The 12,950-nt window shown below is 38.8% G+C and overlaps 1 protein-coding gene across 1 annotated transcript in view; it reads right to left on the reverse strand.

The window, feature by feature from the left end:
- HAO1 (hydroxyacid oxidase 1) overlaps positions 1–12,950 on the reverse strand; it is a 65,158-nt gene that overhangs the window by 24,662 nt on the left and 27,546 nt on the right. Inside the window, exon 4 of the mRNA XM_060031223.1 lies at positions 6,119–6,294. Within this exon, the coding sequence (XP_059887206.1) occupies positions 6,119–6,294 (176 nt within the window). The remainder of the gene's footprint in view (positions 1–6,118; positions 6,295–12,950) is intronic.

Genomic DNA, 12,950 nt, shown 5'->3' on the forward strand with positions numbered 1-12,950 from the left:
TGCAAACGAATTAACGGACAAAGATTAATCTCCAAAATATACAAGCATTTCATGCAGTTCAATATTAAAAAAACACAAACAACCCAATCCAAAAATGGGCAGAAGACCTAAATAGACATTTCTCCAAAGAAGACCTACAGATGGCCAAGAAGCACATTAAAAAGTGCTCAACATCACTAATTATTAGAGAAATGCAAATCAAAACTACAATGTGGTATCACCTCACACCAGTTAGAATGGGCATCATCAGAAAATCTACAAACAACAAATGCTGGAGATTGTGTGGAGAAAAGGGAACCCTCTTGCACTGTTGGTGGGAATGTAAATTGATACAGCCACTATGGAGAAGAGTATGGAGCTTCCTTAAAAAACTAAAAATAGAATTACCATATGACCCAACAATCCCACTACTGAGCATATACCTAGAGAAAACCATAATTCAAAAGGCCACATGCATCCCAATTCTCATTGCAGCACTATTTACAATAGCCAGGTCATGGAAGCAACCTAAATGCCCATTGACAGACAAGTAGATAAAGAAGATGTGGTACATATATACAATGGAATATTACTCAGCCATAAAAAAGAATGAAATTGGATCATTTGTAGAGACATGGATGGACCTAGAGACTGTCATACTGAGTGAAGTAAGTTAGAAAGAGAAAAACAAATATTGTATATTAAATCAAGGCATTCTGAAATGCCTTGTGATGTTAAACTTTCCACTTATATACAAAGAAGAAAGACTAGGGAGCTAATATAGTCTTCTGGAGCTGTTTTGCAAATCAATTTTATTCCTGCCAAGTCTTTGCCTGGAGAAGAAATTCTTGGAACTCCATGTGGGACAAGACAAGGAAAGTCAACTGAGGGGCTACTGGACTGTGAACTTCAGTGTCAGAATAAGGACAGTATCATGGCATGTTGTGAAGGTCATCCACCCATAGGTTGTCCCAGCACCCATTTAGTTCATTAAAAAGGAGCAAGCTACTATGCCAAGTTGCCTATTATTGCACTAGGGGGACAGGATTATTGGCTGGTATGTGAGCTTCACAAACAGAACTCCAATTAATCCCCTTGCTTTTCAGTTTCCACTTTTCATCCCCCATCTCTGTCACACTAGACACCCAGAGCCCCTTGAGGCATCCCATTATATGACTTGCTCCTGCTGTCAGGGTTCCCATAAAGACTACCTGCAGAGGCAGTTTTCTTTTCATTTTCCTCCTGTCAACCCGACCTCTTACATTTTGTTTCTTTCATAAATTTCTTGAGGTTTCTCTGCTGTTTGTGCCTCTTATTTTCCTTTGCTTTTTTGTCATAAGTGTTACGTATTTTTGGACTTCTATACTTTAATTTCAGTGGGGTCTTAGTTTTGGTAAGAGTTTTTTGAACCAAAAGCCCAATATACCATCATTTAAAACATGTTTGGAAAATGGTTCTCTAAAGACACAGCCTTAATACAGTGCAGTCCAATCAAACTTTGCTGTGATGATAGAAATGTTCCAGATCTGTGTGATTCCATAAAATAGCACATGTAGCCATAGAGTAATGGGAGTGTGGCAGTGTAAGTGAGAAACTGGAATTTTACCTTTATTTAATTTTAATTAACTTGAATGGCCACATTTGGCTAGTGGCTGCCATATTGGCTAGCTCAGCTTTAATGTCTGCATGAGTTTACTACTCTGATAAAGAGATGTAGTGTGGTATTTTTCTAAAAGTCTAGATATAACCATAAGTAACCTTAATGAACAATGTAAAATGTATTTGGAATTGCCCTGGTTATCTAGTTGTGTATGTGATACCAAACATAAAATCAAAAGTTAAAAAATCAAAATATATGAACTATATATGAACCCCGTGATTGAAGATGTACGAAATCCTCCTATGTATATGCAGATACCTGCCACCATGTAGCTATAACCTGTGTTTTGAGATATTGAATACTGTCAATAAACTGATCCTACACAGTATGAAAAAGAGATTACACTTTAGGCTTTGTAATAAGACCACTTATATTTGAATCCTGTATCTGCTACTTGCTTGCCGTGTAAGTGGCAAGTTATTTAACTTTTTCTTGTGCATCAGTATACTAAATTACAAAATGGGTATAAAGATGCACATAAGATTGGTTTGTGGATTAAAGGAGTTGAATGAATACTTCGAAAGTGCCTGACACATGTTGAGCACTCAGATGAATATGCACTATTATTATTATTATTTTCATCTGATGGTGCAGGGAGCGTTAACTAAGAAGATGAGTAGATAGAAGAAGATTCATTTGCTGGATACTTTTGGCAAGTTTGTTTGGGTTTTGTTTATAACAATAAATTTTCATCCTAGTGAGGATTATGGTTATTATGAGCCTTTCATTTTGAAGTAAGTGCTACTTAAGTCATAGTTTGTTGTTTTCTATCATTTCAAGTGGTTTTCTGTGTCCTTCCAGGCAATGCTGGGAATGTAGGGAGAAATGACAGAGTGATTTGCTCAGCAGATAGGATCATGAGTATCTAGAGAAAAAAAGAAAGTAATCATTTAGGACCAGATACGAGCCCCTTTCACTACTTGCTTATGAAATCTTGTCCATAGTTTTACATTTTATTTTAACCCAGAGAGAAAAAATGTTTCCTTAATGAGAGAGTCAAAATGGCTTTAGCAAAATGTTGATGAATCCTTGATATTTTCATTAATCCCTAGAGTTTACTGGTATGCCATTCCACATTTGTTGATTTGCCAGTTAATACACTAATTGATCGACAAACACAATAGTCAATAGTGAACAGCACTATTTCCTATCTTATTAACACATTATTTCCATACTTAATCTAAAATACCAAAGTGAAATGTAAGTACTCAAGATTTACCCTCAAGCCCTTGGAGTTTCTAACTCAGGACTCTGTGCTATCTCAACAGGAGTTTAGTAACTAAATCCTAGCTCCATGGCAGCAGCTTTAAACACAATCCAGGAACACTGAATATTCTTTGAAAATGTCTTTAAAAACTGTAGATAGGAAAATAATGAGTTAGAGAAGTTTCTGAGAGACCAAAATCCATTACCGAAGTGAGACAGCCTAGTTTAATTTTTTTTTAATTAAAAAAACCCACAACTCTAAAAAGCATATGTCTGCTCAAATGCCATTTGTTAGTGTGAGTTCTGGCAAAGACCTAATCCTGCTTCAAGTACATGTTTGGAGTCTGTGTTAGTTTTCCAAAGGCAGAGTTTAACCACAGCAAGAGATTACATCTTGCAGTCCAATTTGCATTCATTAGAATGCAATTCTTAAAATGGTGGTAAGGGGGGATGTTTCACTGAGATCTTCTCAGTTGCCCATGATTTCATGTTCCTACAAATATAATCTGTGTCTTTCTGGGAAAATGGAAATGAAGGAGGATAGATGACTCTCAGTCAGTCCATGTGACTTCTGGATGAAGATCTGTGAAATATTGACACCTGGATTTCCCACAACTGGCCTTGCCACACCTGTCTCCCCTCCACCCAGATTGAGCATGTGTACCACCTGATGTAGCTGTTGTCATAGTGATGATCCTTGTTTGTTAAATAAATGAAATGAATAGTTACAGAGAAACTAGACAATGTAAACTGTACATGTATAGATAAGTTATTTCCTTTCAAATGCCAAATGCCCTATCTCTCCTTCTCTTGCTTTTGTGCTCTCTCTAATTACAGACATTCATGCAGTTTTCACTGAGGATTTTACTTAACAAACATTTGGACTGTGTACTGGGTGCAAAACATAATGAAAATATGACAAGCAAGTAAATAATACATATGGATAAGAAGAAAAAAGAGAGGTGATGGTGGTGGTGGTGGTCCTTGGTAAAAATGACCATAGAATGAAGTTCTAGAAGCCAAGGTATTTATTTATTATTATTATTATTATTTTTTGCGGTACGCGGGCCTCTCACTGCTGTGGCCTCTCCCATTGTGGAGCACAGGCTCCAGACGCGCAGGCTCAGCGGCCATGGCTCACGGGCCCAGCTGCTCTGCAGCATGTGGGATCTTCCCGGACTGGGGCACAAACCCATGTCCCCTGCATCAGCAGGCAGACTCTCAACCACTGCGCCACCAGGGAAGCCCCAAAGTATTTTTTTTAAAATAACACATGATAGTAAAGTCTAATTCAATAGATTTATGTCATATCCTAGAGGACAAAGTTGTAGAAAATTATATATACTGGGAATCCAAAATTGAAAAGTTGGTTAAAAAAATTAAATGACCTTGGTGTTTTTAAGCCAGCTTCTGTGATGAGAGTGAATTAAATACTTGAAACAGAACTAATTTTGTAAAATAACTACACTCTCTCAGATTCCTCACTGCCATTACTGGAGGTCAGCCACAATCATCTCTTGTCTGGGCAACAGCAGTTTCCTAAATAGCCTCCTTGACCACAGCTTTGCCACCTCCATTGAGAAGGTCCATGACACAAAGCATGATTTTTCTAAGATGCTAATCTGATGAGGCGGCTTCCCTGGTCAGTATTCTTAGTGGTCCTCAACAATCTTAAAGTCTACGTTCTCTAATATGGCTTATATGTTTTAACATTGTTAACTTGTGACTGCTGTGTTTTGTCACGATTGAAGTCTGAAAAAGAGTCTTTTGACCTGATATCATGGCAAAACTCAAGGATCAGCTTTCATTCTGTAATGAAACCTTCCCTAACTCACTTTTATAATTGTCTAAACCCTATTTTCACCCTCACCCTTATGCTGCATAGATTTCAATCTCAGCACCTGTTAACATCTTATTGCACCCAAATTCTTGCTTTTATGTCTGTCTCTCACAAGAATGGGGTGTCCTTTAGGCCAAGGACCTCAAATTATTTTATTTTAGCACACAGTAAGCATGATAAATGTTTGTGAAATGAATAAGTGAGTGAATAATTGAATGGATGAATGAAGAATGGGGCAGATCTTCAGGTTAATACTTTAGTATCTACAGTTGAATATAGCTACAGGAAGTAGCACTAACAATCATGGACTACAATATGGATGCAAGCAAGGTCAGTGAAACTGTTGTTTAAAGGTGTCTGTAATATCAGGGTATGCTCAATGAAGTATAATCCACAGAAATTTTGAACTAAGACAATGGTCAACAGGAAATAATGTGACAATTTTGTTTTAAAATCACAGATTAAGACAGATCTGGATTTAAACATATCTCCACTACTTAAAAGCTTCATTAGGTCCATTCTTTTACTTGTATTAGCTTATTTTTGTGTACAGAATATTAAATAAAGTCGAGGACATGCATAGAGTTTTATAAATAGGGGCTATGGGACTCATACATATTCAAGTAAAGCCTATGAAAAAGTTTTGATTCTATGTCGTTGTTAACCCTGAGATAAGTTAATAGAATCTCTCAACCCAGAGACACTAACTTAAACATTTCCATTTAAAATAATATGTTTGGGGCAATTATTCATATAACAGTACTTAAGGAATGTTTTCAAAGGCAAGAAAACATTTTTGTGGGTGAACACATTTACACTCCAAATTATTATAGTCATTGGTACCTCCCTGCGGGATTTGCATACATGTGGATACTGGGGAAGTGGTCAAGTTCCTTAATACTTATGGCTTGATATTTGAGGATTTTAATGTTCTTGTCAGCCTTTCTTTAAAGGGAGGTGATGTGGGATTCACCACACTCAGAAAGTCAGTTCTAGTCATTGGTACTGGGAGGGAACAGGACAAAACTAGAAAATGTTCTTTAAAAAGGTCTGGCTGTCATAATATCATCCTTGGGGCTTTTTGTTGTCTTAGAGCAGCTGTTGGCAGCTTTCAACCAAAGCAATGAACTCAAGACCTTCTACCTAGATTTTGCCAAGCTCTGTGATTTAATGACAGTTCCGAAATAAGGCAATGGCATCCCAATTCTTTAGAAAAGGTAACTTCTTAATTCATGAGAATCCTGTTCTCCTTCAGAATACTACCTAAGAAGAAGGAAATATTTACTCACTAACACCAAAAGGGAGAATTGAGAGATAAGATGTCTCTATTTCCATACTCATTTTTCCTGATTATTTTCCCTGAAAAAGTATTATGATCATATCCATAAAGAATCATAAAATCATGGTGAACTCAAGTAGAGAAATAAACAAACCTCTCAAAATGCCTTTTGCAACAATGGGCAGGGATGTCAGTCTTCTCAGCCATTTAATATCCTCCCAGCTGATAGATGGGTCTATTGCTTTAGCCACATATGCAGCAAGTCCACTGTTGTCTCCAAAATTTTCCTTGGGAGAAAATGCTAAATCATTGGTTTCAAAATTTTTCATTCTGAAATAAAGAATTGCATAAAATGAGATATTTCCCAAAGTTAAAGATATCGTTACAATGACTCATTCAATGAAAAAAAAAAACAGAGTTCCCTTTTCAAATCAATGGGCTGTTCACTCTTCAACCATCTACAGATTGATTGCATTTACATTTTCCATGTTTTGGTGGATGATTCCAGGCTAAATGTGACAATCGAGTGGACTTAATTGGTCACTTACAGTTTATTTTACATCTTAGGTTTTTTACATAAATAAATCAGTTTAAAGGAGAAATGTTTGGCCAAGTTTAAATATTTCTACATTTTTAAGCCACTTTATGAATATAAACAATAAATTTGATGCTATTTTCAGCCAGCAATGCATACTAAGCATAAAGATGAACACTTGCTTGGCGCATCACAATTTACAAAGGGCATTCATATAGCCACAATTTTAAAAGCTTCTGGAAAATAAAATTGATACTCTATAATTCCTATTTTATGTAGAAAATAAAACCAGAGCTGCAGAATGAGATGCCCCCAAGTATAAAACTAGCTAAGGCAGCATTTGAGTTCCAAACTGGGTCTCTTGACTCCTAATTACATTTTCTTCACTCAGATCTCAATTGCATTCTGGCAATTGCATTTGACTTCAGAAATCTTTCAAAGTCCTTGTGGAAAATTCTAGAGGAGACTGGAACTGCAGTAACATGTGTTAACAACTTCTATCTGTTCTTGCTGTAGACTCTTTTCCCTGTCCTACTATTAGCGTGGTGGTGGTGGTGGTGGGCATAGGGAGAATTGGGAAGTGTTTCCCAGCAAATGAGTTGTCAGCTCTTGCTTTTCCCTCCGCCATTTAGTTGCTTTCTCTGAGGCTCTCTCCCTGCTGACTCAGACTCCCAAATCTTCCAGAAAATCCTGAACAAGACATGAGTTTTCCAATTATCAAGACCTTCCTTACTTTGCCTGTGATGTGATGGTTAGTTTTGTCAGCTTGACTGGGCTAAGGGATGCCTAGGTAACTGGGTAGAACATTATTTCTGGGTGTGTCTGTGAGATTAGCATTTAAATCAGTAGACTGAGGAAAGATGTGGGTGGGCATCTTACAATCTGTTGAGGCCCCAAATAGAACAAAAAGGTGGAGGGAGGACAAATTCATTCTCTCAGTTTGAGCTGGGACGTCCATCATCTCCTGCTCTTGCACATTGGAGCTATTGGTTGTCAAACCTTCTGGCTTGACCAGGACTTACACTATGGGCCCCCAGTTCTTGGGCCTTCACACTCAGACTGGGACTTATACCATTGGCTCCCCTAGTTCTCAGGCTTTCGGATTTGGACTTGAACTACTCTGACTTTCCTGGGCCTCCAGCGTGTAGATAGTAGATTGTGGGATTTCTTAGCCTCCATAATTGTGTGAGCCAATCCCTCATACTAAATCTTTCTATAGATATAGATACTAATATATAGATATGGATATCCTATTGGTTCTGTTTCTCTGGAGAACCTGACTAATACATATGACTTTTTCTTGCTCTTGGAGCCTGAGTCACCATCTACGCAGAGGACTCAACTTGTCAAGGGTGTTGGTATATAAATACCCCAGCTTCTTCACACATAGGCAGACTAACTCTGAGAAGTATTCTACAAGATCTCCCAGAGTTTCCCAGCAGGGTTAAATTTTAGTTGCCCATAGCTGTAGCTGTCTTGAAAACATGCCCATTGTTCACTACCTCCCCTCCCTTGCACCTCTTCCTTATTCCTTTCATCTTCCAAAAGAACTACTTGTACTTAAAACAGTGCCTTTCACTCTGCTCCTAAAGGAACCCAAACTGAGACACACCCCATTGAGTTGCTGCCTTCTCCTATGTCTAATTTTGTTAACCCAGCTTAGAACAGTATTTTTCTAATTCACCTGTAAGACTCTGCTACTGGCTTACTCTATACCTGAAGTCTTTTCTCTTAGTCTAATATACTGATATCTTGGCTAGATTTTGGCAGTTCTCCAAGCTAGGGATAAAGTCTTTCCTGCCTGCACCTCTGACCACTAACTGGATTGATGGCCATCTGGATACACAATGGCACCATCCATGTGACTTACCTGCCCTACAGACCCAAATCCAATTACCTACTTCATTTCTCTAAAAAGCTGATTTTGAATGATGACAATGATCTGGACTCACCTTGTTGTTCTGCACATTATAAATTACCATGCTAGCAAATGTCTTCTTTGCATAAAAGTACAACTGTATCTCTCGCTTAGTCATAGGTTTTTATTCCCTTCCACTGGCTCTGCCACTGAACACAGAAAGGATCTCGGAGCCAAGGCTATAGCAATTTTTATATAAACTTAGAAGCACATAGGCACACTATTTTTAAATTTTTTAAGAGAATCATAAGACTTCAGGACTTCCCTGGCGGTCCCGTGGTTAAGACTCCATGCTTCCACTGCAGGGGGCATGGGTTCAATCCCTGGTTGGGAAATTAAGATCCCGCATGCTGCACTGTGCAGCCAAAAAAAAAAAAAAAAAAAAAAGAGAGTGAATCATAAGACTTCAATACAAAATTAGGTTTAATGCTTTTAGTGTGCTTTCAGCTAAAATAGCTGGTTGTGTAGCTTGGGTGGCATCTATTAACATAAGGACATGAACATTCATATCCCAAGTAACTCTTTTCAACCACTGGCAAAGTTTTCTCAATAAGGATTGAATAGTTAGTCTAATAATTTCATTGACTCAGGTGGCCATTAAATATCACAGAAAATTCCAGCTCCATGAGAGTCATACTGGTATCCATCTATTTGCTGAGTTTTGGTTTGGATTTTAGCTGAAATACTTGGTTTTTTTTTTAATCAACCCACTTATGGTTGTACATTTTATCAAAGACTTTGGTCTTCTGTGGTCATCCTAACCTTAATTAAGCTAACCTTCTGATCAATAAACATACCCTTACTATGGAGAGCTATTCCATTACTTAGAAATGATATTAAGTGATATTAAATGCCAAACTCCTAAATAATATTGTTAATAAGAAAAAGGTCCAGTCTGTCTATCCTATAGCAAAACCAGGGGGAAAAATAAGAATAATATCTGTATGTGTATATTCTCTGCATAGCACCCCACCCCCATCCCAAACAAGCTGCAGTGTTTCAGCAGGGGTGGGGTGAAAGGGTGAAATGGATAGGAAAAAACAGAAACATGGATAAAATTATATAAATAACTGTTGTTATTCTTGGATGGTGAAATGCAGATCAACACTTGAATGAATGTTGCCTTACAGAAATTTCAGGGCACAATGAAGCCTTGTTGTTACTCTAAAACGTTGTTCAAAGCCAGAAGCCAAGAAAAAGTTTTCAGATATCTTGACAGAGACCCACGATGGAGTGTTTTACCCATGGCTCTGAAGGAAACCTCCATGAATGCTATTTTTATTAGAATTATGACATATACACAGAAAAACACTTAAAGCGGCTTCTGATAACCAAAGTACTCCATTTCATAAGGAAGGAAAAGGGCAACATCAAAATAATAACATGATTACTTGGGACTTAATTCTCCAAATCCCAATCTGTTTAATGATCCAAAGGCAAGGGATAGTATTTCTTCTTTGTAAGAGACTCATTGTGCCTTGAATGGCCCCCAAATATGCTTTTTAATCTAATATAAAAATGATCTTAGTTTTTAGTAAGTTAGTATTATAAAAAGGTAACAACTACTAAAGAAAGTTAACTTTATTAAATAACCAGTTGTAACGTTGATAAAGATGACTATTACTGAGAAATATACAATATTTTGCATTGTAAGTATTGATAATGTGACATTAAAGATATAAAGATAAAGCCATATGTCTCCACTGTGGGAAACAAACTATAAAATAACAAACGGTATAACACACGGTATCAACACAATATGAGAGAGGGACATTCATAATACATTATAGAAATTGGTGCATGGAATACTAGCATTTAATTCTGTGGTTAGGAAAACATCTCTATTGATTGCATAGCCCTGCTAATTTCTTCTTCAATGTGGCTGGGCAGTTGGAAGAAAGGTTCAGGTCAAGGATTTTAAGTATGAGCCCAAACCCTTGTTCAACTTCTTGCTTTATTGGGTAAATCTCCTATGATTTAGCACATTTTTATTGACTGATTCAACCTTACTTATTTAGCACCTACTATGTGCCAGTGTTTTAGTAAAATGGTCAAAAATGCCTGGCCACCTAGGGTTGATATTCTAAGCAAGGGAGACAGAAACTAAACAAGGAACATAATAAGTAATTTATGGAGCATGTTAGAATATAAGTGCTATACAAAAGAAAGGAAAAAAAAGAGCAGAATAAGAGGAATGCAATCTGGTAGATGCTTAACTTGAAAGTTTAAATATGGTAAACATGGTCTCAATGAGAAGATATAGAGGAAATTGGCAGATCTGTGCTTTTGTAGTTGTGTCCTGTTGCTGCTATAACACACACACACCTAGAGGCTTTAAAGTGACACAAATTTATCATATTACAGTTCTGGAGGTCAGAAGTCCAAAATGTATCTCATTGGACTAAACTCAAGGTGTCGTTAGGGCTGTTTTCCTTCCAGAAGCTGTAGGGGAGAATCCATTTCCTTTCCTTGTCTAGCTTCTAGAAACCACCTACAGTCCCTGATTCCCGATGCTATCACTCATATCTCTGCTTCTCCTATTGCATCTCCTTCTCTGACTTTGACCCTCCTGCTTTGCTCTTATAAGAATGCTTTCCATTACTGTGATAATCCAGAATAATTATCCCATCTTGAGGTCCTTGACTTAATCACATCTGCAAAGTCCATTTTGCCATGTAAAATATTAATAACATATTCACAGGTTCTAGGGATCAAAACATGGACATCTTTGGGAGGTCATTATTCTGCTTAATATTATGTGAATTATACTGTGAACAATTTCCTAACCAAATAATTCAGAGGCTGTTGGGTCATGTACAAAGTCCTCCTTCAAATCCTTTTCTCCCCTCCACCTCCACAACCCAGGATCCCCACACATATTGTGTCTCTATTCTGATCTCTACTGTTTAGTTTTTGTTTCCCAACATAAAGACATGTAGAGTCACCTCTGATGTCAAAATGTAAAGGAAGTGAAGTTAGTTATGCATTGATTTGGGGAAAGAACTTTACAGGCAGAGGGAAGAGTCAATTCTGAGGCTCTAAGGGGCAGGTGTCTTTGGCATGTTGAAAGAACAGTAGGAAAGCCAGAGATTCTAGGAAGAGTGAATGAAGTTGAGGGAGCTGGGCAATGAGATCAGAGAAGCAAGGGGGACACTCACTGGCCACTTTTATCCAGAGAGACCGGGGAAGACAGTGCATTCTGATCTCTTTTTGTGGGCTGTGCTCTGGCTGTTGTGATGAATACATCATTTCAGGGCATAAGGAAGCATGTCCCTGGGCAAATCATCAAAAGTGTAGGTGTTATGATTTACCTTGATCTTAGTCGATGATTGGAAATTTCTTTTCTTTTAACTGCCTTGATGCTGCACTGAAGAGCCAAATCTTAACCCGGGATAAATGAGCCACCTCTGTGGGGCATGGAGATGGAAGAAGGTCCCTGCCTCAGAGCCTCAGGAACCAGTCTGGTGAATTGGCTTCAATCCTCTCCTCTGCCGAGAGCAGACGAGAATTCGCTTTACTCCCCCTGAGTTTCGGGGACCTCTGGGCCACTTATACTGCACACATATGTGTGTTTTGCATATGGACCAAGCAGAGATTACCAAACTCCTGAACTCTGGCTGGTCCCAGACGCCAGGAGTCAGGTCCCGCCCCCTCCCCTCCAGGCAGAGGAAGCCGTGAGGGTTGGAAGGAGCCGCCGCTTTACAGACTCATTCTCCTCTGGATTTCCTGCCTCCCTTGCCTGCCAAACCTCATTCTGAACAGCCCGGCTTCACCTTCTGTGAGTCAGGTCAGTTGAGGAAAGAAACCTGATTTCATATCAGGCTGTAACAGATGAGCTTTTTGGTAGCATGTGGCCTCCAGCGGAAGCCTGGGCCTCCCATCATGTGCTCTGCCTTCACTGCTGAATGTGGGCCCCAGGGTGCTGCCCCCCTGAAGCCCACAGGGACAAACAGGGCCAGTGTATGCACTGGGGGCCAGGGCACCAGCAAGGGGTGTTTCCTGTGTTACCCGTAGCCTGGATGTGTGGCTCATTATTTGATCATCTTCAGACGGGAGATGTGACAAGCTGGGGAGCCGTGGCCACTCCTGTGCACATTGACAGCTGAAAAGGGCCTTTGTCTCCCAGTCCCTCACGTCATCTGGGCAGGAGCCTGGGAGCAAAAAGGGGGAAAAAGCAAAGCAGCCTTCCCATTCCTGGCTAAATGGCCCTGGCACCCAGGAGCAAGAGATACCGGCCAGAATTAACACATGTCATCCACCATCTAAGTAGATACCGCTCTGAACCACTTGTTATCCTGAGCAAGAAACTGTTTCCTAAGCTTAAAGAAAACCTACTGTATTATTTATTATTGTTGTTCTTGCTAGTAGAAGTGGTAAGAGGAGGAGGAAAAGGAATAGTAAATTCCTTTTTAAACGGCCAAAGCAAAACAATGAGGGACACTTCCTGTCAGAAGCCTAAATACTGGGAAACTAATTATTTTAGAAAATCTAAAAATGAAAGCAACCAAAATAGAGAAATAATGTGAATACAGG

Source organism: Delphinus delphis, chromosome 15 (assembly GCF_949987515.2).
Source record: "Delphinus delphis chromosome 15, mDelDel1.2, whole genome shotgun sequence".
Taxonomy (NCBI): Eukaryota; Metazoa; Chordata; class Mammalia; order Artiodactyla; family Delphinidae; genus Delphinus; species Delphinus delphis.